Below are 27,625 nucleotides of genomic sequence, written 5' to 3'. Positions count from 1 at the left end.
ATTTATTCATTTTTTAAAAATCAAAATAGCCACTACATTAGGGAAATTTTACAAAAAAATTACAGCTTGTGTTTGTTTGCACTTTCATGCTCGTCGAAACAGACCCAAGTCACAAATATACAAACAGGTATTTTATGTATATTCAGCCTATTAAAGGCATACAGAACATGTGATGATACACACCCACTAGTGTGCATGCTGTAGGGGAAAATGTTAACAAGACACTTTTGGGAGTATAGTCAGCATCTGTAGTTTATCTTAGATACTGTTATTTCTGCAAATCAACGGCTTTTCAAAGACACTAAAATATCTTGATCGTCATCAAAGAATATGGTAAATATACAAAGGGATGGTAGAAATCTGAAAGCCTAGAAAAATGGAAGCTAACACGTAGAAAAAATAATCTGAAACACAGATATTTTGTTAAAGAGGTACCCGGAATGCAGTCATGCCAAGAGAGATCTTGGAATGATACTAGACAGCAAAATAAATATGAGCCTGCAGTGGGACATACTGAGGCGGAAAAGTTATTTGGGGGTTTAAATAAGCCGATGTATTTTTACAGAGAATGAAGCAATATTCCCTTTCCCCAGTCACAGGGAGAAAACCACCCGAGTTGACTGCAGAACATGCCAATCTAGAATTTTGCTGCCTCTAGAGGACAGGTATTCCTCCCCTCCCACTCAGAACAGAACCAGCTCCCACTTTGTTTTACATTTTGTGTCTGTTCTGGTATCTAGTTTTACCTGTCAATCGCTTTTTCATTTCACATATCTGCTAGACTTGCAGAGCCCATTTTTCTTAGTCTGTGTTAACAATATTTATCTCTCTCAAATCTTCCTCCATTTCTATCTCCTTCTTCCCTGTTCTAGTTTCTTTTCCCCATTTTTATTTCTCCTTTTTTTAGTATTTCCTGACTCCATACACTGTGCCACAATGAATATTTTTCATCCATCAGATGCACCAAACAAACAAGATACTGATCAGAACACTGAGGCTTAAGCAGTTTGATATTGCTATGGCTCTACACAGAGAGAAAGCAAAGTGCTTTTTCAGTTTGAAGCTGTTTGAATCAGCATCTGCATGCTTGGTAATAATCCATACATCTTCATTTTTGATGTTCCTCAAGCTAATAAGAAGTAAAGTTACATTTCCTGGAAGAAGCAATGGGACATCGCCATTAATAAGAGTTGTCCCAGAATGATGAACCAATTGCTTGCGATTTCTGTCTGTACACATCTTTGGTGTAAACAAATGAAAAACAAACAAAAAATCCCTCTGAAAAATATGTTTTAGAAAACAAAGGCCAAGTGAGAAATAAAGGGACAAAAGAAGGAGACAAGTAGCGTACCCATGGAAGCCTCCCTTTCACTTCACTCCTCCGGATTTCTTTAACACAATAAGTTGCTAAATTTCCCCTCTCCCAGCCCCACCAACGCTTCCCACTTGATCTTGAAATGGCAGTATGTCTATATGTAGGAGATGAAACTCTAAGTACTAAAATAGTCTTCTAGAGAGAAGAATAAAGTCATATATTTTCTCTCTTTAAGCCAGACATGCCCATAATACATTACTGAATAATGGAGAAACAAGGTGGATGAGGTAATATCTTTTATTGGACCAAATTCTGTCGGTGAAAAAGACCTGCTTTTGAGCTTACACAGACCGCTTCTTTGGGTCTGAATAACTGTCCATCTTTAGCAATCTATAGTCAACAGATAAACTGAATTATGTGCCCCTTATTCAAAACCCAAAGGAAAAAATATGCACAATGATTCAAATATATGTGAATGAAGATCAATTTTAGCAATACCAAATTACATTCAAAGCTTTCAGTGACATGCTCCTTTAACTTCCTGCAAATAGACATTTTTGTTCCAGTACCTGTAAACACTCTTGATATTACATATTTTCTTATGCCTGAACATTTATGTGATGGAAAAAAGAAAACTGAAGTTGAAAGTGATTTGTGATAGCGTTTTGTTCTGCCAAACATTCTTTTCCTACACCTAGAACTTAAATGAACTTTATATTTTCAAATGACACTTTACTTTGCCAAGCATCAGGATACCATTCTGATACCCTAAGGGAGAATGTGTGAGCATTACCTTTAGAGGGTTAGAGAACTCAGAAGAATAAAATGAAGTACCACTCGACCCAAACATGATTGATTCACCGACTTAAAACCTAGAAAATACTTTTTGTACATTCAGGTGTGTGAGCAAACAAACATTAATAATACAGTCTATCAGCTGTGTAGCTGGCTTTTTCCCCCCAAAAAAACAAGAAGCAACTTCCATTCCTGCACTAACCCTATGTGTACATTAACAACTAATATAGAAGAGGTTTGTACAGCACTTAGCACAACAGGGTTCTGGCCCACGACTACTGGTCTTAGGTGCTACAGTAATTCAATTAATATGTAAGTGAATATATAAGAATGACAATAGAGAAACTCCAAATTATGGGTCTGGTCTCGCAGTCCTGATGGAAGAGAGAGATTTCCATGGATTTCAAAGGGATATAAGGACTGCAAGATGAAGCCCACAACTCAGATTACAGAGTGAACGCTTATTCTAGAATAGGTTAATTTAAGGGTTCTTTCACAGGAGAAATACGCTGAGACCTCTTAAGCAGGCAACAGCCTATATAAACTTTGCTACTGTTTAGCTATCGGCCCTCATTTTCAGAATGCCAGAGAAACTACTCCCAGAGGTGAAATGAGAATGTGGGTTATATTTGTCATATATTTTCAATAATTTACTTAACATGATGTTCACCACAGAGGACATAAACAATCCCTGAAAAGTACTGTATATCAGTAGCAAGGAAAATCCAAACTTAGTAATAAGAAAATAAAAATGGTTTATTTAGCATGCACTGATATATCCTGGCAAGTCTAAACAAAGCAAAGTCCCTACCAAAGACAGAAGAATGCATTTATGGCTTTCTCCACCCCATGTGAGATCTATTTATGGTCAGAACTGAAAAGCCAATTCACTATTAGTGAAAATATACTAGTAATGTAAAAAAAAAAAAAGCTTTAATAATAGAAAGAAAGTCAAGAGGATGTTCAAGATGAGTAAACTGATGCTCTGAGACCTACACTCAAATAAATTTGTTAGTCTCTAAGGTGCCACAAGTACTCCTTTTCTTTTTGTGGTGTTACTGTGGCTTTAAGAGAATGAATATAACCTTCGGAATCTGGGAGCTGACAGTGGGAGGAAGCTGTTTTGTTTTGGGTTAGACTGAGAGATGCTCTTTATATATGTTAACTATGTATCTAATAAAGACTGTTGTTAAGTTACTAGCAACAAATTTCAGAGTAACAGCTGTGTTAGTCTGTATTCGCAAAAAGAAAAGGAGTCTATAATAATAAATAAATTGGTTAGTCTCTAAGGTGCCACAAGTACTCCAACCAATTTATTTGAGCATAAGCTTTCGTGAGCTACAGCTCACTTCATCGGATGTATCTTATGCTCAAATAAATTGGTTAGTCTCTAAAGTGCCACAAGTACTCCTTTTCTTTTAGCAACAAATTATTATTAAGAGTAGTGAATTACTTGAATATAAAACAACACATAGATGATTCTTCATGCAATTGTTTATATTGCTACAGAGCTGCTGAATATCAGTACACATACAGCTCTTTCTGCATTTATAATCCTGGGTCCTGGATTCAAAATATCATCCAGGTCTACGAATGGAGGAACAACATCTTCTTTCCTATATTCCCAAGTGGCTACATAGATTGGTATAAAGAAGTAAATGCTGAAGCAAATTTGAGGTTGGAGATGTGTTAATGCTACATTCCACACTTCTTACTCAAGCTAAGAATCCATTCTCTGTCCAGGCTCCACCATACCTAAGCACTCACGTGCAAATCCACCAATCCAGTGAAATCTCCTGTATGGCCACTCCTGTAACACAGTGTTCACAATGGAAAGTTCCTGCCTCTTACTGTAATTGTGTCTCCAACACTTAGTCTAACAACGCTTAACTTGGGGAAAGGAGATTTCCTGTTTCTTTGGAGCCATATCAATCAAACACTAGCCATTAGCCCTGGTGGTTATGTGTGGCTTGCAGATGGTCCTAGCATATACGTGCACAAAAAACAAACCAGGGAAAGCACTATACAGGGCGTCTGATAGAAGGACTATATTATTTGACTAAAGTAATTTTTCTGAGTACAGACTAACACGGCTGTTACTCTGAAACCTTTCTGAGGTATGTACTTGTTTGGAATAATTATTGCCAAAAGCGTTTGAGCACTGTACTTTTTTCTGGAATCTGGCAGCTGCCTCATTTGTATTGTGTTCATGGACAGTAAAGGAAAAAGAGGAGGGAAGGGAGGAGCTCCAAGAGTGGTGCCAAGGTGTTGGAGCTGAGTTTCCTGATGTCATTTATATTCACTCCAAACGGTTGCATGGACGCAAGGAATGCTCTTTGATTTGGGGAAACTAAATAAAATAGCTTTGAGAAAAATGATTTTGATGCACATGTTTACACAGTCATCTGTATTTGGTAACTATGATTTACACATTTTAATGCTTAAACAAGTCACTGCCCACAAAAATCAAAGTCCTTCTGAAACTGCTTTGGGCTGTGCTCTCCTTCTAGTATCTATTCTGCTTTCTATAGCATATTGTTTTCATTTCATGTTGGATTAATAAATGGTGGTACATAAATGCTAACCAGACTCATAAATTTTAAAGCCAGGAGGGGTCATCAAGAGCATCTAGTCTGCCTGCCTGCACACTGCAAGCCACAGTACCTCACCCTCCCACTCCGTAACCTCTGGCTGAGTTACTGAAGTTCTCAAGTCATGAGCTAAAGACTTCAAGTTACAGAGAATCCAACATTTACACTAATTTAAACATGCAAGTGATCCATGCCCCATGGTGCAGAGGAAGGCGAAAAACTTCCAGGGTCTCTGTCAATCTGACCTGAGGGAAAATTCCTTCCCGACCCCAAATCTGGTGATCAGTTAGTCCCTGAGCATGTTGTCAAGACACACCAGCCAGACACCTAGGAAAGAATTCTCTGCAGTAACTTGGAGCCCTCTCCACTCAGTTTCCTTTCTCTGGCCATTAGAAATACTTGCTACTAGCAGTCCTGTTCCCTGCCACACAGTGATTTACCTCTCTGCTGGCTGCCCTGGGCACCCGATACATACTGCGGGGGAGAGTCACATGACCACTTGTGGCTTCCCTTTGCTTCCCATCAGAAAGTCATTTTTTCTGTGGGGAAGCAAATAAATCTGCGGGGGCACAAATTCTTCTCATGCACAGTGTCGCAGAATTCCCCCTGGAGCAAGTTTGGCAGCTCAGTCATCCTGTGATCGACCAATACACCCATGTCTTTCGCCTCCTCAGCCACTTCCAATTGATACCCCCAGCTTACAGCAAAAATTGATGTTAGTCCCTAACTGCATGACCTCGCACTATTAATTTTCATCCCATTTCTATTACTTCAGTAAGGTCATCCAGATCCTTGTGTATGCTATTCTGTATCTGATTTCTAGCTGGAAGTATTGCTGTACTTCCTGCTATGTGACAGCAGTATTCACTATCATGTATTTTACATAATTGCAATTCCTGCATCAGCAAATAACATAAATACCCTTTCTTCTTCCACAGCTTAAAAAAGCCTGCTTAAATGTATGAGACAGACTCCTCCAATTCCTTTCAAAACAAGTTTTACCCTCTCCATTCTCTTGACTAACACCCAGAAATCTCTCAATTTCTGTCTGAATTTCCCCAACCTCTCTTATACAGCATCTCTTACAAAAAGGAAAAAGGAAAGAACAGAGTTCGGGATCCCATTCAATACCCATATCTTCTCTGCAGGAGATCTTCCATGATCCACATCAGGATGTAGAATTCTACAACTTTCTGTGCCAGCAGTTCTGTATTTTGAGGTAGAAAATCAGGCTTTCGTGTTGTGACGGTGCCCCCCATAAAGCTTTATGAAAATATACTTATGAATGTATATATGACATAACTAGAATATGTTTTATGCTACGTATACCATGTAACATATCTCTGTAAAGGTTATGATCTATTGAATCTATTAATCCTATTTGTATGCATATATCATTTTTGTATTCACAGGTATGAATATTGGCTGTATACTTGTCTGATTCTAAGTGGGTTTTCATGAAGCAGTTGGTCAGCTTCCTGAGAAAAGACTATTCTCAATAAGTGCCTAATCAAGAAGCCTATAAGCCAACAATGAACTTGGAGATGCCAATCCACACCTGGGCTTTCCCAGGAATGTGGCTTGGCTGGTAAGGAACTCAGTCAAGCATGGACATGGTGACTTGCCCAGATGAGTCCAAAACTCCATTTTGTAGCTGGGCTTTGCATAGGAGAGAGGAGGGGGTCTCTACCCACAAGAGAAAGTCTATTTAAACCTCTGGGAGACCCCTCCATTTTGACTTCAGCTAGCTAAAGAGAGAGCCTCTCCACCACTAAAGATACCTGAAAGAAACCAGAAAAAAGGACAGTAACTACAGGGGGTGAGAGTGATTGCTGGACCCAGACTAGAAGAAGATTAGTCTGTAAAAGAAAGCTTACTGGAACTGGTGAGGTTTTTAGCTGTATTCAGTTTTATTACCGTACTAGACATAGACTTGTGTGTTTTATTTTATCTTGATTGGTAATTCACTTTGTTCTGTCTGTTACTACTTGGAATCACTTAGATCTTACTTTCTGTATTTAATAAAATCACCTTTTACTTATTAATTAACCCAGAGTATGTATTAATACCTGGGGGGTGGGGGGGGGGTGAGAACAGCTGTGCACATCTCTCTGTCAGTGTTATAGAGGGTGAACAATTTATCAGTTTACCCTGTATAAGCTTTATACAGGGTAAAACGGATTTATTTAGGGTTTGGAGTTGGGCATCTGAGTGTTGGAAGACAGGAACACTTCTGTAAGCTGCTTTCAGTTAAGCCTACAGCTGTTAGGGGACATAGTTCAGACCTGGGTCTGGGTTTGCAGCAGGCTAGTGGGTCCGGCTCAAACCAGGCAGGGCACTGAAGTCCTAAGCTGACAGTGCAGGAAAGCAGAAGCAGAAGTAGTCTTGGCACATGAAGTGGCAGCCTCCAAGGGGGTTTCTGTGACCTAACCCATCACACCTGTCATCCTTCTGATGAGCCCAAGGGGCCCCCTAACATATCCCATGCATGCTTAGTGGCACAAGCTAGTGAGGATATCAAGGCAACAGCTTCTCCCAGGGCAGCGACAGATGTTGAAACAGAAGCTGCTGCAGCAGATACCATGTGAACAACTTTCTTCTATTGGGACCCAATGTGTTCAGTTTCCAGCTTGAATACACTATTCATAAACAAGTCATTAAACAAGGTCAAGCAAAAATTTCACAACTGCAGTTCCAGTAATGACATTAAAAGAAAAAAGTAGGGTTTGCTGAAAGAAGCAGCTTGCTAAACTTCACTTAGATGCTGGTGCACAGCCATGTACTTCAGGCATTCTAATTGCTTAATGCAAGAACATGGGGGGGAAGGGGAGGGGAGAGGAGGGAGGAGGAAGAGTCTCTATGTGTATGTACAAAACAAAATCTACAACAGAACCTTTCTGGAACTTTGCCGCGTTTAAACTGCACATGTGGATGTAACCAGCATACTTACGGCAGGGGGGAAGGAGTTGCCACATTCGAATATAAATAAATCAGCAATAGCAAACTCATTCCGTGGAATGGGCCGGATTACATTTTCAAGTACGGTCCATGGCTACATTTATTCTGTGGATCACGTTAAAGAAGTGGCCCTGATGTTAATGGGAAGTCAAAATTGAGCTATTAGGTGCTCAAATTAGGGATGCATTGTGTGTCTGGGTTATCTGAAAATCTGGCTCTTAAAATGTCACCATTAGCCTTAGGATTTGATAGTCCATTAAGATAATGGGGGTCATTTTACACCTCTATGAACCGTTGTCTTAGGCTAAAACTGCGTGACATCAGTTAGCAATCATAAGGGCTATAAATTTTTGGTTTAATGAACTGACTCTAGTGTAAAACCTTAGCAACATTCAGGCAGAATATGTATGGAATGTATGACAAGTCAGATATGCCAGTCTGTTGATGACAAGAGCATCTGAGGTTACTGTGAAGGTTTTGCGCTAGAGTACAAGTCTGATGAAGTTGAGGTACATATTGCTTTTCACTATCTGTTGGAGAGGTGTAACATAGTGGCTTGCCCATAGGGGCTGGAGGGCCTATGGCAGAGGTAGTCAATTATTTTTTGTCAAGGTCCAAATTTCTTGGTCAAGGTCCAGACTCCAGAAAAACATTTTTCACACCGCAATAAACAATAACGATAAGTAAATAAAAAGATTTCAGGGTCTGTTCAAAAGCATCTGGTGGTCTGGATTTGGCCCATGGTCCACCTATTGACTACCCCTAGTCTAGCATTAGCCAACCCTGAATAGGAAGGAGCCACAGCTGGATTGGATACGGTGGTTTCACTATAGAAGCAGCAGGAAGTGACAGGGGGGCATAAGTTGCTGGGTCTGACAAATAGCTGTGGAAGAGATGCTTCTGAAGACAGAGCCTCAGGCCTTGTCTCTGTCAAGAACCAGGGTGTGGGCAGTCATGTCCAGTGGTTAGAGCCATAGGTGGTCAAGCATGAGGGATCAAGTCCAAGTCTGTAGCCAGGGTTCAGAGCCAAGGGTTTCAAGTCTGCACTCCTATTTATACCTGTGCTGAGCGTGCAGTGTCTGTACTCCACACGACCCCATACATGTAGAGCTTTCAATGGGAACGTAATGGAGAGCCTTGAAGGGAGAAATTGTTAGTAGTACACTGCAGTCACCCCTGAAGGGGAGGGAGCCTGGGAGACAGCTGATCCCCCTACAGGGGGAAACTGAAAATTGTATGGGGTGTTGTAGTGTTGTAGACAGCTTGGCTTAACAGTGAAATCCTTGCTGATCTTAAACACAAAAAAGGTGCTTACAAGAAGTGGAAGATTGGACAAATGACCAGGGATGAGTATATAAATATTGCTCGGGCATGTAGGAATGAAATCAGGAAGGCTAAATCACACCTGGAGTTACAGCTAGCGAGGGATGTTAAGAGTAACAAGAAGGGTTTCTTCAGGTATGTTAGCATCAGGAAGAAAGTCAAGGAAAGTGTGGGCCCCTTACTGAATGAGGGAGGCAACCTAGTGACGGAGGATGTGGAAAAAGCTAGTGTACTCAATGCTTTTTTTGCCTCTGTCTTCACGAACAAGGTCAACTCCCAGACTACTGCACTGGGCAGCACAGCATGGGGAGGAGGTGGCCAGCCCTCTATGAAGGAAGAAGTGGTTCAGGACTATTTAGAAAAACTGGACGTGCACAAGTCCATGGGGCCGGACGCGTTGCATCCAAGAGTGCTAAAGGAATTGACGGATGTGATTGCAGAGCCATTGGCCATTATCTTTGAAAACTCATGGCCATCGGGGGAAGTCCTGGAAGACTGGAAAAAGGCTAATGTAGAGCCAATCTTTAAGAAAGGGAAGGAGGAGGATCCTGGGAACTACCGGCCAGTCAGCCTCACCTCAGTCCCTGGAAAAATCATGGAGCAGGTCCTCAAGGAATCAATTCTGAAGCACTTAGAGGAGAGGAAAGTGATCAGGAACAGTCAGCATGGATTCACCAAGGGCAAGTCATGCCTGACTAATCTAATTGCCTTCTATGATGAGATAACTGGTTCTGTGGATGAAGGGAAAGCAGTGGATGTGTTATTCTTCGACTTTAGCAAAGCTTTTGACACGGTCTCCCGCAGTATTCTTGTCAGCAAGTTAAAGAAGTATGGGCTGGATGGATGCACTACAAGGTGGGTAGAAAGTTGGCTAGATTGTCGGGCTCAACGGGGGGTAGTGATCAATGGCTCCATGTCTAGTTGGCAGCCAGTATCTAGCGGAGTGCCCCAAGGGTCGGTCCTGGGGCCGGTTTTGTTCAATATCTTCATTAATGATCTGGAGGATGGTGTGGATTGCACCCTCAGCAAGTTTGTGGATGACACTAAACTGGGAGGAGAGGTAGATATGCTGAAGGGTAGGGATAGGATACAGAGGGACCTAGACAAATTGGAGGATTGGGCCGAAAGAAATCTGATGGGGTTCAACAAGGACAAGTGCAGAGTCCTGCACTTAGGACGGAAGAATCCAATGCACCGCTACAGACTAGGGACCAAATGGCTAGGCAGCAGTTCTGCAGAGAAGGACCAAGGGGTGACAGTGGACAAGAAGCTGGATACGAGTCAGTAGTGTGCCCTTGTTGCCAAGAAGGCCAATGGCCTTTTGGGATGTATAAGTAGGGGCACTGCCAGCAGATCGAGGGATGTGATTGTTCCCCTCTATTCGACATTGGTGAGGCCTCATCTGGAGTATTGTGTCCAGTTTTGGGCTCCACACTACAAGAAGGATGTGGAGAAATTGGAAAGAGTCCAGCGAAGGGCAACAAAAATGATTAGGGGTCTGGAACACATGACTTATGAGGAGAGGCTGAGGGAACTGGGATTGTTTAGTCTACGGAAGAGAAGAATGAGGGGGGATTTGAGAGCTGTTTTTAACTACCTGAAAGGTGGATCCGAAGAGGATGGATCTAGACTATTCTCAGTGATAGCAGATGACAGGACAAGGAGTAATGGTCTCAAGTTGCAGTGAGGGAGGTTTAGGTGGGATATTAGGAAAAACTTTTTCACTAGGAGGGTGGTGAAACACTGGAATGCGTTACCTAGGGAGGTGGTGGAATCCCCTTCCTTAGAAGTTTTTAAGGTCAGGTTTCACAAAGCCCTGGCTGGGATGATTTAATTGGGATTGGTCCTGCTCTGGGCAGGGGGTTGGACTAGATGGCCTCCAGAGGTCCCTTCCAACTCTGTTGTTCTATGATTCTAGTGTATTATTGATAGTGAGTAGGCAATGTGAAATGGAAGGCAAGAGACTTTTCCCGTAACCTGTTATTTCTGTGCTTTTCAGGTTTTAAATTGGTGTGTCCTGATGCAACTTTTATGGTCACTAATTGAAATCTGTGTGTTTATTTCCTTGTTTTTTTTGTTTTTTTTTTAAAAAAAACCACGGTTTTCATGTATCAGTGAGTAGGTTCCATGGATCAGGAAGGAGAGAGGGTGAGATGACAAATGACTGAAATGTTTAACTCCTGTATTTTAGTGTCATGTTATAATATATAGATTATAATAATTGTTGTGTGTTACAAGATGTCCTCTCATTGTGTAATTTGTTTTAAAAACGAAAATGTCAAAAATAAGATGTGTCACTCACAACCATAACATCCGTTTACATGGGTCAATGACAAAGATTTAAACAATGGCCCTTCAGACCCCCAGATCCGATCTCTATTACTTGAGGTATAGGAGTATTTGCAAGTCTCTATTTAGTTCACCAATAGATGAGACTTAACTTAACTGGATAGCAGTCACATACAGGAGACAGTTATGTCCCTGATTTTGGGAGAAGTGTGTTATTTAGTGGTCAGAGCTCATCTAATCCAGCTCTCAACTTTTCCAGACTACTGGACCCCTTTCAGGAGTCTAATTTGTCTTGCATACCCCAAGTTTCACCTCACTTAAAAACTCGGGATTTGGTTTCAGCCCCACGCAGCAGGGCTTGGACTTTCTGCCCTGGGCCCCTGAAAGCCCAACACTGGCCCTGGCGACCCCTTAAAACGAACTTGCCCACAGTTTGAGAACCGCTGATATAGTATGTAGAGCAGTACAAAACAAATAATTGTCTGTGTGAAATTTTAGTTTGTACTGATTTTACTACTGCTTTTTATGTAGCCTATTGTAAAACCAGGCAAATATCTAGATAAGTTGATGTTCCAGAACCCTTGGAAGACTTCTATTATCCCTGGTTAAGAACCACTGATCTAACCGAAGCATGCTCAATATGAAAGGAAGCATGGCTAAGAAGTTAAGATTTGGGCCTACCGCGCTGGACTAGGCCCTTCCTGACTAAGCCTGCAGTGACTCTGTGAGAGAGACTTGAGGCTGCTACGTAATGTTATGAACACAGTGTGACAGATATGACAAGATTCTCAGCAAACCTTATGGAATTAAGTTAAACCTTATTGAATTACATTTAATACCTTTGAGGTCCATTGTATTGAAAATGTGAATGTTTGTGTACTATTGGGAGATTGTATGGAACTTCTCTAGGAGGAAGAAGGATTAATGCAATCTCTGGAAGATAACATGACCTTCAAAAACTATGCTGATCAATATAGAAGACAGTTGATCTTTTGGGACAATGTGTGTGAAGTAGAATTCTTAGAAAATACTGGGTAGGAAGAGATTACAAGCCCCTACCTACAATTCAGCCTTTGAAGCTTTGCTGGGGGTGGGGGAGGGAGGAAGACCTTTTGTCTGCAGATCGCTTGTGATGGGAGGACAATTCAAAGACCCAGTCTGGATTCTCCAGGGGCCAATAGACAAAAAAGGATTTTTAGATAAATAGCCTGGTCCTAAACAGGCTCAGGGCTTTTGTTCTGATCCCACAAATGGACCAGACCTCTGGTTCACAATCCTTAGGGAAGGGTTTGAAAGACTAACAGTTGGAACAACTACCACCAATCAGAGCCCTTGTGGAGACTGGAGGGGGGGCTGATCTCTGTCAAGACTATAAGCACGCATGTATTTTACTGCTTTTAAACATTCACTCTGTAGTACTTTTACCTTAAGATTAAAATATGCTTGCTTAGAAAGAACTGTGTGGTAACTTATAACTGTAGCAATTACACTGTGTACTGTCTGAGAAGAGAAGCAAAGCAGGTCTGCTCAAGAAGACTGTCTTTGACTGCAAACAACACAATTAAAGCAGGGAACTGTTTAGCCTGGAAACACCCTGGACAGAAGGGAGAGAGATGAGAGACTTCACGCAAGAGAGGCAACGACGAGGGAGCCAGAAACTTAAGAGTGGGCATCCTTACTGAGCCACTGACGGGAAACAGCTGCAGTTGTCCTGAACTGTGACACTAAGGTCTAACAACTGTTTGAACATTGTATGCAACTTGGTCAATGCAGGGAAGTTATTGTATATTTGGATTGTAAAACTTTCCTCTATAAATGCATTGAATCTATCTTAATGGGGGGCTGTGGGAGAGAAAACAGGGAAGCAACACAAGTAGTCCTAAGCACATATTTGGAAGACAATGGGGGCAGCTGTTAACTTTAAGGAGCCTGTCTCCACCAAGTTGCAAACTTTGTTTTGCCAAAGATGGGATTACTAGATTAAAAGGCTACAAACAGTTAAAAAGTGTTATGATTCCTACAAAGTGGAATGAGTTGCCAGGGGCTGTCCAGGGAGCATCAGTGAGTTCTGAAAGGGCAACAGACAGAAAAACAGGCTCTGTGGAAGAGACTGTAGGGAGCTAGGCCTACTATGGTCCCCATGTAGAATATGGTTAAACACCTGGTAACCTAGACATGCATACACTGTTTTTTTATTGTTTCAAGTTCTGTTTTCTCAAATGCTTTTATTTGAAATAAATGATACATGGTTTTAATGAGACTATTTGGTCACTGATTACCACTGTCAGTGCCCCAGAGGGAACATAACTGCATGGTCGAAGACAAGGGTAATCAATTATTTTTTGTCAAAGTCCAAATGTCTTGGTCAAGATATAGTCAATGTCCAGGCTCCAAAGAGAAGAATGAAAAACCCAACAATAACTATAAGTAAATAAAAATATTTTGGAGTTCATTCAAAAATGTCTAAATCAGAAAGCCTAAATCAGAGCTGCTGAGGCAATCACAGTTAGTACCAAAGGACTGCCACCCAGGAACTGGCCTGAGAGTGGGAGAATCACATGATTCCCCCAGAAAGCTCTGTTAACTAACTTGTAAAATGAGTTAGCAACTCATACTTAACTACCTTCTCAGGTTGGGATTCATGGCATTGGTCCCTAATAAGTGGGAGGCGGTGCATGGGAATATAAACCACACTCAAGCTATGTCCACACTACAGACCTTACAGTGGCACAGCTGTGTCACTGCAGCTGCGCCACTGAAAGATCTCTGGTGTAGCCACTCTATGCAGGCAGGAGAGAGCTCTCCCATTGGCATAATTAAACAACCCACACTGAGCAGCAGTAGCTATGTTGGCAGGAGAGCATCTCCTGCTGACATAGCACTATCCACACGAGTGCTTTTCTAGGTGAAACTTATGTCAGTCAGGAGTGTGCTTTTTTCCACACCCCTGATCAACAAAAGTTTCACCGACAACAGTGCTAGTGTAGACATAGCCTAAATAGACATGAAATTTGAACTCATCTCCTGTTTCCCAGTTCAACTTTCTCCTAAGTTATGGGAGAGTTAGTCTCAAGTTTTTGAGATTTCTTGCAAAGGGTGTCCCAAATAAACCTATGAAACTGATATTGCCAACCGCAAGTGCTCAAAAATCATGAGTTACAACATTAAAAAAACATGAGATTAAAAAATAATTAAGTTAGGGTTCTTCTTTGCCTTCTTGGGTTTTGAGCCTTTAGGTTCATGTTTTCAAGCTTTTGTCGGCAATGATAAGGGCTAGAAACTTCCTTGTTTTCAAAAAAAAAAAAAAAGTTCCTGTGTTCAAGTCTCTGAGCTGGGACATCACAAGAACACACCAAATATTGTGAGACTCATGATAAAAATCACAACAGTTGGCAAAACTGCAATGCATGGAAAAATTTCAAAACAGGGATCACGTTGAAACTCTTATAATCCTGTCAATATCAACCCAATTTTCACCAAATCACCATAAAAGATTCAAATAGTACTCAAAGTTTATTTTCTGTTTCACTTTTTGCCATGTCAAATGAGATTTTTACAAAACAGAGGTTTAAAGCTCCTGTTACACTGAAAATTTCTGACAACCTTAATTTTTATAATGTGCTAGATCCTTACCCAATGGATAGCACAGTATCATCCATTTCATTGTATATAGAATTAGGCCATATGGGCTGAATCCTACAAACTTTTACTCACTGGGATAGCCCCTACACACCCGGGAGTTGACAGGGCTGCTAACATGAGTGAAGCCCCAAATCTTGCAAATACTTAACAGTGAGACTACTTACACGCTTTCAATGGAAGTGTACATATGTACGTCTGCAGGATCAGAGCTGAACTTCTGCCAGCATGGCTATATTGGTCAAGGGTATTAGGAGGTGGGATCCCTATCTGGTACCCCCAGCGCAGTTATAACAGCAAAACTGCTTTTACAGATGCAGTTTGTTTTGTTCATAGCTGGTGATTTTATTGTATTGGAACAAAGCATCTTTGCCAGTTTAGCTATGTCCACACTAGGGAAACTTTGCCAGTACAGCACACTGGCATTCCCATACTGGTAAAGCATTCCCAGTTTAGAGATAGTCTGTTTCATTGTAAAGATCTATCTTGTTTATCATCACCTAATTTGACTTCTCCAGTGCTCTCTAAATGAGGGGGGAAATGGGAAAGCAACTGGTAACTTCACTGTCTACTGAAATACCACTTATTTAAAAATCCACATGTTAAAAACTAGTACTGTATTAAAAGTGTGAACCAAGAAGTCCAAAGGTAAAGCCGTTAACTGGAGAAATGGTGCAAGATATCAGAGGCATCAGCTCAGGGCATACATATCACTTACTATTTATACTACAACACAATAGGCACAAAAGAATGATTTAAGGATGGAGTGTCCTTCCTTAACTTTAATTTTTTTTTTTGCTCAACTATGGTATAGAAATAGATTTGTGTTACAGTAAAAAAATGACAGGTTTCAGAGTAGCAGCCATGTTACTCTGTATCCGCAAAAAGAAAAGGAGTACTTGTGGCACCGTAGCGACTAAGTACTCCTCTTTTTTTTTTTTTTAGTAAAAAAATGAAGAAAGTATGGAACTATAAACATGATTTCATAAATATCTATGACTCAAGTGCAGCTCCCAAGCCATATGAAACGTTCACCTTTAATATGGAAGCATTCTCAAGGAGACTACAAGTCTTTGTGCCCAATGCTTTAATTTGATCTGAGCAGACAGCCAGCTGGAAGTCTGTTCCAGTTTATGCAGTTTAGGTGCAGCCCCAAGGCTGCTGATAAGAAAGCAATACAGTCCCTGCTCAACTACAGTCTGGTTTACCTACCTGATACAAAATAAAAAGACCTCAAGAAAGATTTTTTTTTTTTTAAATGGCTGCCTAAAGTTAGGCTCCTGTGTTCATATTTAGGATTCTAAATAAGCAGCCAGATTTTCAGAAGTGCTGAGCACCCAACATCTCCCTCTGACATCTATAGGACCTTTTGAGTACTCAGCACTTTTGAAAAATCAGTTCACTTTTGATGCATAACTTTTAAAAATATATATATATATCTTGGCCCAAATGTGGAAAAAACTTATGCCAAAGACCATTAGACAGACTTATGAAGCAGCTCTGCCAGCTTTTGTGGTACTTAGTCTATGCTGGCTCTATGGCACAATTGTTTTAGGCACGCACTTCACTGCAGGATTAATAGGTTTCTGAGACACACAATATGGTGAGTCTACCCTAACAGTATAATTTATTAACAGTTTATGAGCTTGGAAGGTATGGGTTTCTAGAACTCACAACTTTGGGAAGCAATTTTCTGCAGCTCCTCTATAAATCAGTTCTCAGCAATTGTTAAGGCATCTTGAGACAGATCAGGAACATGTAAACCACTGCTTTTATTTATTTCAGAGGGTCCACTTTAATGTTCTCCTCACTAGTAAATTAAATACTGTGAACTAAATAAAAGTGGGGTGGGGGGAGAGAAAACCTTTTGTAGTGGTGAACACCCATTTCTTCATGCTTTGTGTGTATAAAAAGATCTTCTATACTTTCCACAGTATGCATCCGATGAAGTGAGCTGTAGCTCACGAAAGCTTATGCTCAAATAAATTGGTTAGTCTCTAAGGTGCCACAAGTACTCCTTTTCTTTTTGCGAATACAGACTAACATGGCTGTTACTCTGAAACCTGTGAACTAAATAGTGCAAACTAAAAACTCTTATAATTAAATAAAAACAGTTCTGAATTGACTTATTCTACATGTTAAAAATTCTCTAAACCAAATTAAATTGTTATTAAACTGCATTAATGTTTCAATGTAAATAAAAATAAATGTTTGTATAGTATTGAAATTTGTCCATTGGGTGGCAGTCATGTTTCAAAAAAAGAAAAGGAGTACTTGTGGCACCTTAGAGACTAACAAATTTATTTGAGCATAAGTTATGTTTGCAGATACAGGCTAACACGGCTGCTATTCTGAAACCAGTCATGTTTCACTGAGCCAAAACACATACATACACACAAATTAAGCATCAAAAATATTATGCCTATTACATGTCTGGAAACAAAAAACAGCAGTTAAAAGGAACAATAAAACCATCCCACTGGGCTTCGGTACATATATCACTTAGCTTGCTCCCCGTTTTAATATCTTCACTTTGGCTTCTGGTTTGTGCTACTATGGATTTTAACACGCTGCGCTGTTTGCACTTAACACTCTGCAGGAGGTCTATAGCTCTGTAAGACTTTGCATCATTTCACTGAACATGCAAAGATTTAGCCAAGTTTCTTAATACTAATTCATAGCAATACCGTAACAGCTTCTTCAGAGAGGTTATGGTGGAATTCAATTTGGGATTTCTAAAGCTGAATGCATAATAGTTATGAAGATCAATTATTTTACATACAAAGGAGAAACTTTTAGACATTAGTCTTTTGACTATTTCACTTTAAGGAAAATATTAAAAGAAATGTTGGTCTAATAGTCAACAATATTCCTTTGTAAATATAAGTTTTAAGTTTAGAGGAATACAAAGGAAGTATAATAAAACCAGTATGCTTTTTCCACCACATTCTCATTAAGTCATCTTAGCAGATTCATTTAATGGTTTATTTTAACAACTATTTCCAAAGGAGAGTATGTAGACCAAGTTTCAAGCCAGTGAACATCTGATAACTAAGTTGTAAAGTACACAAAAATGGGGGCTTATAATGGAAACGCTGACAGATGTATAACTACTGCAGTTAGCTATGACATTCGGACCACACAGCCTCCTTCAGAAAAAAAGCAAAATTACTTTCTTTTTGTAGTACGTTCTTTAGGAAGCCTAAGAGTAAAAAAGTTTGTTGCTATCTTTGTTTTCTATTTTTGTTGTGAATGTAAGATAACGTTTTTGTTCCATTTACAATTCACTTTTTTTTTCTTTTCTTTTTTTTGGGTAACAAACAATAATGGCCTCTGTATTCAATGAAAGTCTGAAATGAGTCATCAGACTTCTTCCTCCTCCCCTGGATGACTATAGCAAAAGCTGTCAGTTGTGATTACCCCCCTTATGCAAACACTTGGATTGTGTAGAAAGAAAGAAAACCAATAAACTCCGGGGACCAGGTTCCAATAGTATGGGGGCCACAAGGAGGGGAGTGTTAAGACCTTTAAACTTACTCTGAGCTACTTCTCCAATATACAAATAATGATGATTGTCTGCTCCATGTTTAAGATGATTTCCAGCCAACTTAGTGCCTAAGAGTCATAGCTAAGTGATAAACATCATCACCTCCAGATGCAGAAACAGCCAATCTGGGGCTGACATGTAGCTGCATTTAGAAAGAGGCAGCAACAAGCTGCTGCTGCAGTGAGTACGTACACACACACTAGCAATCACATGGCGCATGCACACCTTGTATTTCTCTGAGCCCAGCCCGGAGCCCTTCATTACAGGACAAGACCAAATAGTGTTGAGTGCACAGGTGCGAGTGTATGTAACTCTGCAGAGCTGCACACACCACACAGGCAGAGCAGCTACCTGAAACTCCCCCAGTCCCTCTAACACCAATGCCAGTTCAGAAAGCCTGCCTGAACCAGGACAGCTGCCATGGGGGGTTAGAGAAAGTGATCCTGGTAAGGGGCAACATAGGGGGAGAGGATTGGCGGGGAGAGTCCCGGGCGGGGGGCACAGAGGATCGAGTGAGGGGGAAGGGAGAGTCGGGGGGGGTGGCAGAGAGAATCCGTGAGAGGTAAGGGAGAGCCTGGGGTGGGGGGGCACAGATCAGGTGATGGGGGAGGAGAGTGCCCCGGGGGAGGGCACAGAGGATTGGGGGAGGGGACAGTCACGGGGGAAGGGGCACAGAGGATCGGGTGGGGGTGGCAGAGCCCCGGGGTGGGGTCACAGAGGGTCTGGTGAGGGGGGGCAGAACGACCCAGGGGGTCGAGTGAGCGGTTCTGGTGAGCAGGCGCATGGGGGAGCCGAGGGGGTTGGGTCTGGTGATGGGGGGGGGGGAGCTCAGGTTCTGATGAAGGGAAGTGTGCAGTGGGGGGTCTGGTGAAGAGCGAGAGAGCCGGAGGACAGGATCTGGGGAGGTGAAGCCCAGGGGAGGAGCAGCGGTGCGGGGCAGTACGGGGAGCGAGGTCTGCCGAGTGGGAGCGTGGGGGGAGCCGGTGAGAGGGGAAGAACGGGGAAAGGGGGGGTTCCTGGTGCGGGATGTGGGGAGCACACACAGAGCGGGGTCTGGTGACAGGGAGCGAGGGGATCAGGTGAAAGGCAGCACAGGGGAGCTGCGGGGTCAGGGGCAGCCCGGTGCGGAGGGGGCCGGAGAGAAGGCACCGGGGCGGGGGGGGGGGGCGACAAGCAGTATCAGTTACCGACTGCACGAGGCTCAAACTCCACGGAAAGTTGGCGCAGCCGCGTGGGTCGCTGCGCCGCGCCGCGCCCCGGCCGGGCTGCGGGCGCCTCGCGTACAGCCGGGACGAGCCGGAGCCAGGCGCTCCCGTCCGTGTCCCCAGTGTCATTCGCCCCACCCCACCCCCGCGCCGCGGGCCGAGTCCCGGGGGGGGATTCCCCGCCCCGCAGCGGGACTCCCCGCGTCACGGGGCGAGCGCAGCTCCCGGCCCCCGCCCGGCCAGCCCCTGGGGGGCAGCGCCCCCCGCCCTGTAGTTCCGACGAGGCGGGCCCCGCGCCTCCCCCCAGGTGCGCAGGGAGTGTTGGCACGAGGGGAAGGGGCGTCAGGAGCAACCTGTAGCGCGTGCGAGTCACTCACCGAGTCGCCGTGGCTCCCTTGCTCAGCGCCTCCCCGCAGAGCGCTGATGACTGACTCTTGGGGGGGGGGCGGGGAGCGCGGCTTGAGCCTTCTCGGCGCCCGTAGCTCCAGGCCGTGTGACGGGCCAGACTGTGCCTCTGCTGAGTGCAGCAGCTCGGGCCGTTCGAAGGGGCCCGGCGCGCGGGGCTGGGAGCAGGGCGGCGGCAGCCGGAGCAGGGCGGCGGCGATGTGAGTGTCTGTGAGGGGCCATCCCAACCCCCCCCTGCCCGTGTGTGTGTGTGTGTGTGCGTGCGTGGGGGAGAGCAGGGAGCCTCTCCCCCCCCCCCCCCGCCGTGTGCGTGGAACGGATCCTCCTCCCCGTGCCGCAGCCAGCAACCCCGTAATGCAGGGTAGGGGGCTGCCGGCCCCAGCGTACGCGCTGCTGGGGGTTTCCCGGCGGTGCACGTGCCCCCCTGGGGAGCAGCTCGCTCCCAGCAGGGATCTCCACGGTGCAGCCCCCTCCTTACCCCGGGGTAGCAGAGCACCCTGGCTGCCTAAAACCGTCAGTGTTTCCAAATAAATCCCTCACCTGTGCCACTAATAACACCCACGGTGATGACCGACGAGGATTTGACAAACTTGATTCACGTCTCCCCCACTTGGTGCTGTTTGTTTTGTGTCTGTGACTCTGGTCTTAGTCTGTGGGAAGCAACCTGGGCAGCTTCACTTTCTGTTTCTCTTGAACTTCACTTTTTTGTGCTGCAAAGTGCTGCAATCTTTGGGTGGTAAACGCTGCAGAGGAGCGTTTACATTTCATTCCCTAAAACAGGACTCCTTGAGTGCCTGTGGCTCTAGATAGAGTTGGTGTTGAAGAAATCAATATAGATACATAATTTTAATACTCTTTTAAATGATTGGAAACAGTAATATTTAATTTTAGCTGTTACATTTTGTCTTACAGTATTTAAGTTTTGGCCTTAATCGACTTCACAATAATGAGTTAAATAGTCATCGTACATCAGGTGAATAAGATTTGTTCTAGTGTCCCTTTAATCTCCTTCCTTTATGTTTCTGCAATTTGCATTATTTGCTAAATATACTTAAATGCAGTGCTATTTATTTCAGTCGGCAGTAGCAATGCTTTTGTATGGTTTCCACAACCTGTTAGGATTTCACAAATTAATTGTTCACGCAACCTGAAACAGACCAGTACTTGGTTTAGAGTTTTTTTCCTTCCCTGTTACTGTATGATAAGGTTGCCACAGTTCAGAGCAACTAAACCTGTATTCCTGCTCCATGGTCCAGCAAGCGAAGCCATGCTTGGCTTCCAGCTCCTCAGTCATCACTTCACTCGCGCAGAAACTTGCATCTCTCTCCCTTGAAATTGGAGTTTTTGCAAGCTGCATGGTTCCCTGCTAACACTGTGTTATTCCCAGCAAACCTGAATGGCTAAACAGGTCAGAATCTGTGCTTTGCTCAGAGGCTATTAAAAGTGTAATTGCCTAGTTATAAATTACCACACATCTCATTCTAAACAAGCTCATTTATTCTTAAAGTGATAGCATTACAGAGAAAACATATTAAAAACAATAAAATAACCTACATGCATGCTAATAAGCTTACCAAAATCACTCTACCCCAGATACACAAGTGCTCAGGCAGGAAGGAGTCAATCCTTCGCACGCACAGACTGGGTAAATCAGCCTATGTCTTTATACAGGTTGGGCCTTTCACCTACAGTCTTGATGAACGGGTAATCAGCATACAGTGTTTTTTTCCTCAGGGTATAGCTTCAAAAGGTAAGGTTCACACACAGTTCAGCCAATCCAATCCGATAGTTCAGTCCTTTGATCACAGAGACCCGCAATAATTCATAATCTTTGCATTTAATGTAATGGACTCCAAAGGTACTTAAATTTAATTCAATTGCGTATCGCAGGAAATGAGTATTAGATGGTGTAGGTTGTAACCTGGGCCCTGTCTTCATTAGTATCAACCATGCTAGCTACAACTGTGATTAATGGCATGTCTATACCTATGGCTAAATTGACACTGCTGCAATCGATGCAGCGGTGTCGATTTAGCTGGTCTAGTGAAGACCTGCTAAGTTGATGGCAGAGTACTCTCCATTGACTTGTGTACTCCAGCTCCCTGAGAAGCATCTCCCATCGACACAGCACCGTTTAGACACCTCTGTAAGTGGACCTAAGTTGTGTTGACTTCCATTACATAACGTAACTGAAGTAGCATAACGTAGGTCAACTTACAGCTTTAGTGCAGACAAGCCCTAACTAATTATTGCTACCATTGTTATTGCACAGTTCCCCAACCATTGTGCACTGGTTTATTTTTTGTTTGAGAAGCAGGCCAGATCCTGTTACTCAGTGGAATCCCTGTACTCCCACAGAGATCTAGTGACTTCAGTGGAGCTCCACGTGTGTGTACAAGGATACGACCGCACTGATTCAGTTGTGAATTTCATCTTATGTACTGCTGTAGATGTTTATATTGCTTTACAAAATAGAAAAACTGATTTTTTTTAATAATTTACAATCCAAGGCCCTAATCCACACAGATAGACCCTGCACCAGTCCAGACCCATTGTATGGGCACATGCATCAGCCTATGGAAATTGTCTTGCAGGGTAGGAGCCTGTGTTATTTTATTTCTTTGGAATTATATAGTAATAAAAAAAGGGGCGGGGGGAATGTTGAATGGAAACAAATTACAGCTAAGAAATAAAATTAAATAGTATCTTATCCCAATCAGCCTGCAGCAAAACACAAAACTCCCCTTTCCTATGCAGTTATAACCATAATCAAATCCCACCCTCTGCCACAGCCCACAGAAATTGATGCATCTTGCAGCATGCCTGAAGGCCAACAGATCCAGGGTCATTTTGGACAGGGGTGGGAACTGGGAGCTTGTTCCTAAGCTGTTGTATATGGAAAAGGCTCGACCATCAGCCCCCCTCTCTTTTAAATCAAGGGATATCCAGTTGTAGGACTGTCTTCAGGTTTTTAGTAAGTGATACAGTGTTCATGTCTTTTCCCAGGGAAAAGGCTGGGTAATCTTTAGTCAAATAGCACTGTGAATTTAGAATTATTTCTGTTAAAGAAATGAGGCAAGTTGGGATAGATATCACATAAAGCTCCATTGGTGCCTCCTAGTTTTAGCATCCTGAGCAGGTAAGCCTGTGTTCTCACCTCAGCTGTAAATTCAGGATACATACATCTATTTGCATTGAAATGAGAGAAGGATTTCAAGGTGAGACTAGTACACAATAGGTGAAATCCTGACCCCCTGGAAGTCAGTGTCAATGTTTCCATTGACTCAGTGATTTTTCACCCCATGTCCTTGCTTGCAGGTCCCAAGACTATGCTTCTTCTGCCATTTTGAGGAGCAGTTATTGAGTGAAGATGCTGTGAAAGCCTTCCCTGGGGGCGGGCAGTTGTGGCCATTGACCTGAACCTCTGTTCACAGTACCAGGAGAACTTGTTCCCTGCTGGCTTCTAGAGGTCTGGTCAGCCCTAATTTTAAAGCCCAATCCAATCTTGACTAGACCACAGCCAGTCCAAATCTGGGCTCATCAAGTTGTTTTTATACCCGACCCAACCCGAACCTTGTAGTTGGGTGGTCCCGTCGGGTCTTGGCTGGATTGCAAGCCTCTACTTCACTCTCTGCCCTCACTCCAGCCCACGGCTCCCCACAGCAACTGTGCCAAACTCTAGGCCTGGGAGCCCTGCACCCCCTGTCCTGTCTGTAGTCCTACACTCTGCTGTACCCTGCAGGAGGCTCCATCAATGCCACTGCTGGGCACAGACATTTCAGACTCCACCAGGGCTCCTTCTTGCAGGACTGGGATGGCCTGTCCTAGATGTGCCCCTCCAGGGAGATTGGCCACCAGGCAGCGGCTCTAGGAAGCCCAGCACCTCTCCCTACAGGGCTTTCTGTGGGCAGGCAGTGGGGAGGTATCAAGCCCACATGCCCAGTCAGCTGGGTCTGCATCATGCTGTGCCTGCCATGCTGCAGTATGTGTGTGTGGGTGTTCCACTCTTACCCCCTGCAGGGCAGGGCAGTGGGGGTTACCTGCCTGCTCCAAGCTTTCTCTGTATCCTGGTGCTGCTGCACTTCCTTTTCAGGAAGACAAAGGCCCATTCTCAGCACAGCCAGCCCGCTGTCCCACTGCTGACTCCTCCAGCCCGCTGCCACCACCTCCACTGGGCTCTGAGGACAGAGAGCCAGATCCTTTCCTTGCTCCCTCCATCCTAGTACAAACCTAGCCCCCTGGTGGTCCAAATTCACCCTGACCTGAGCTCAAGAGTGTCAAGTTCTTTTTATACCCAATCCAACCTGAAGCAGACACTTGCAAGCCTCTACTGGCTTCCTCTCCCAATCCTGCAAAAACTTAGGGCTTGTCTATGCAGAGAAATTGACCAGAATAGCTATATATATATATATAGGAATATCTATATAGCTCAGGGGTAGGCAACCTATGGCACGCGTGCCAAAGGCAGCCCACAAGCTGATTTTCAGTGGCACTCACACTGCCCGGATCCTGGCCACTGGTCCGGGGGGCTCTGCATTTTAATTTAATTTTAAATGAAGCTTCTTAAACATTTAAAAAACTTTATTTACTTTACATACAATAGTTTAGTTATATATTATAGACTTATAGAAAGAGACCTTCTAAAAACATTAAAATGTATTACTGGCACGCGAAACCTTAAATTAGAGTGAATAAATGAAGACTCAGCACGCCACTTCTGAAAGGTTGCTGGCCCCTGATATAGCTAATAGTTTATTCTGCAATAGCTCCCCATGTGGACACTCTATTCCAGAAGAAAAGTGATTTTAATTGCAGAGTAATTACTTCACTTCAGAAGCACACTGATTATTATGCAATTAAAATAACTTTTTTTCTAAATAGAGTGTCCACATGGGGAGCTATTCCAGAATAACTATTCAGTTCAATAGAAGTACTCACATGCTTAAAGATAAACACGTGCATAAATCTTTGAAGAATTGGAGCCTTAGATTGTACAGGCATTTGGGGCAAGAAACTTGTCTTTAAACAGGATTGCAAAGCAGTAATTTGACACTGTATAATCCCCCCCAAAATAATAAAAGAACATTAAGATTACAAAGTCAAGTGCTCAAAAGTTAGGAAATGCTGAAATAATGATTGCTTGTGCAACTTTAACTCGCCATTTTATGTGTGCATTATGATACAGCTTTTAATTACATGATCACAAACTATCTTATGTACCGTCCAACCACAGCAGACTCTGAAAGCAGTGCCTCTTACCTCTCTTGGCTCTATCCAGTCACTTACACGGAGTTCCATCTTGGCTGGGGTCACTCGGGCTTCTAGTTCAGCCCCTTCGGAGGTGACGTGACAGGAAAGTAAGGAACACAGGTTTAGCAAAGGAATTTCTTAACCACAGTCACTTTAATCTTAAAAGACACAGAGAGTTATAGATCTCTGCTAAATAACAAAAGTTCTGAGACAAACCCTCCGCTGGTTTGGTCTTACTCTTACCCCTTCTATGAGTCTGAGGTTACTCAGTGTTTCCGGCTGGCCAGAGACCCCCCTCCTGTCTTTTCTATCCTGCACATCCCGCTTCCTGGGGTTGAGCCCACCTCTGAGAAATGCCACCCCCCCAAATACAGTCTCTCATGTCATGTGCCCAGCTGGAGAAAGTGCAGATCTACAAGCCATGTACAAAAAACATTGTTCATTGGGGCTGGGCAATTGAGAGACAGTTCATGGCCCTAGGTAGCTCTATGTTGGCTTCTCAGTTATAGTTCTTCAACAAGGCATCAAACACCTTTCCTGTGCAGAGTGGCTGTCAGGAATTCATAATAATAGACTTGCCTTGGGCAAGATCAAGCCTGTTTAGCACATAGCAAAGAATGACGCTTATAATACAAAATGGAAGTTACGTGACAAAATGGAGTATACAGTTTGGTGCAGACATATCCCACTCTGTTGAATTGTTTAAAGCAGTGTTTTTCAAATGCGGCCACCATGACTGCATGCGGCCAAAAGGGGCTTTTCTTGTGGCCAAAGACTCCTGGGTGGTGGTGAGGGGAGGGGCAAAGCAGCGACCACTTCCCTGGGGCTGCCAGCAGTGGTTGGGTCCTGGCCACCTCTGGAGACAGAAAAGCTGGAGGAGCGGACAGCCAGTGTGTGTTCCCCACCTTCCCAGGGGTGGTGGGGTTGGGCTTCAGCCCTGGGGTGGTGGGTGGAAGGTTCCACCCATGGGGCTTTGGGCTCCATCCCTGAGCCCCATCCCCTGTACAAAGGGCTTTGGGTTCCATTCCCGGGCTGTGTGGTGATGGGTTCTGTCCCCGAGCTCACCCTCCCCAATCATCCCTGGCCCATGCTGCCTCCCCCAGTGCCCCATCACCTTGCTGCCTCCGTAACCACTTCCCCATCCAGGGCTTAATTTGTCCCTGGGCTTGCTGGGACTGAGTGAGTCTGCTGTGAAAAGTGATATTTATATGTTTGTTAATATCACATTCCACAGCAGACTTACTAGCAAGCAAGTTTTAAAAAAAGAAAAGCAACCCCCCACCCAAAAAAGCAAAAGAAACAATAAGAAAAAAGACAAGAATGTGAGAATGTGCAAAGCACCTTATTTGTGTTTCTGTTCTGTTTAGATCCAGTAAGGAGATAACTGCATGTTATTTTTATTCTTGAGTGTGCAAAAAACCCTACATAAATAAATTACAATGATTTGGACATGAATATGTGCATATTTATTTGATTTTCCTAAAGTTAATTAAGTATTTTAGGGAAAATGGTCAGAGCGGCCACCAGCAAGAGTTGGTGGCCACACTCTGAGGCCACCAACACTTTTTTTGGTGAGAACCCAAGGATTTGGGGCCTGGAAAACTCAGTATGCTATCAGCAGTTTAGCAATGCGTACTTTCATTTGGCAGTGAGAAAGCTAAGTCTTCACATGTTTGTCATGCTAGTCCATCTGTTATATCAAAGAACTGTGGGAGCTTATCCCAGAACAGATCTGCCTGATTTACATCTTTCTCTTACCATATTGACCATTTCTGTTTCAAGTATTATTTTAACATATATCCAATTATCTTTGATATATGATAATTTTTTAATGTGGCATGTTTTAAAAAGAGAATAAACTTGCCTTCATGTAAACAACTTAACACTTGGCAAATGTGCACAGTGCTTAACAAATTTATGCCCCAATCCCACAAACAGCTAAGCATGTGCTTAACTTTATCCACCATGGGCTTGTACCGAGCATAGCTCAGGTACAGTGGAGAGGCGTGGTTCTCAGGGAGCTGCTCATAGTTCCCTGGTTCTGGTGCCTGGCTCAAGTGCAAGCTGGGGCCAGCCTTAACTTATTCCACTGACATGAGGTTCCTTAGGCCTAGTCTACACTAGAAATTTGTACTGCTTTAACTATCCCAGTATAGTTACAGTGGCATGATCCCACTAGTGTGGACACAGTTATATCTGTGTAAAGGTGCTCTTCACCAATATAACTGCATCCATACTAGTGCATGTATCAGTGTAGTATATCGATGAAAATAATCACAGTAGATCAGGCTTAAACAACCTTTTGCCA

At 43.3% G+C, this 27,625-nt stretch overlaps 2 protein-coding genes across 4 annotated transcripts in view; one reads left to right on the top strand and one right to left on the bottom strand.

The window, feature by feature from the left end:
• ELF1 (E74 like ETS transcription factor 1) overlaps positions 1 to 20,127 on the bottom strand; it is a 144,338-nt gene extending 124,211 nt beyond the window's left edge. For 2 of the 3 annotated variants that reach the window (XM_084624231.1, XM_084624237.1), the window contains exon 1: positions 20,040 to 20,127. The gene's annotated coding sequence lies outside the window, so the exon portion shown is untranslated. Of the gene's footprint in view, positions 1 to 19,644; positions 19,777 to 20,039 lie in introns of those variants that run through there. The other variant, XM_084624232.1, reaches the window with a different exon arrangement.
• WBP4 (WW domain binding protein 4) overlaps positions 20,071 to 27,625 on the top strand; it is a 31,225-nt gene continuing 23,670 nt past the window's right edge. The window contains exon 1 of the mRNA XM_084624293.1: positions 20,071 to 20,267. Coding sequence (XP_084480419.1) covers positions 20,086 to 20,267 — 182 coding nt within the window. The 5' untranslated portion in view covers positions 20,071 to 20,085. The remainder of the gene's footprint in view (positions 20,268 to 27,625) is intronic.

The sequence above is a fragment of the Lepidochelys olivacea genome (genome assembly GCF_965140295.1).
Source record: "Lepidochelys olivacea isolate rLepOli2 genome assembly, chromosome: 1".
NCBI lineage: Eukaryota > Metazoa > Chordata > Testudines > Cheloniidae > Lepidochelys > Lepidochelys olivacea.
The sequence above is the reverse complement of the archived record's forward strand: the minus strand, read 5'-3'. Positions and strand labels throughout refer to the sequence as shown.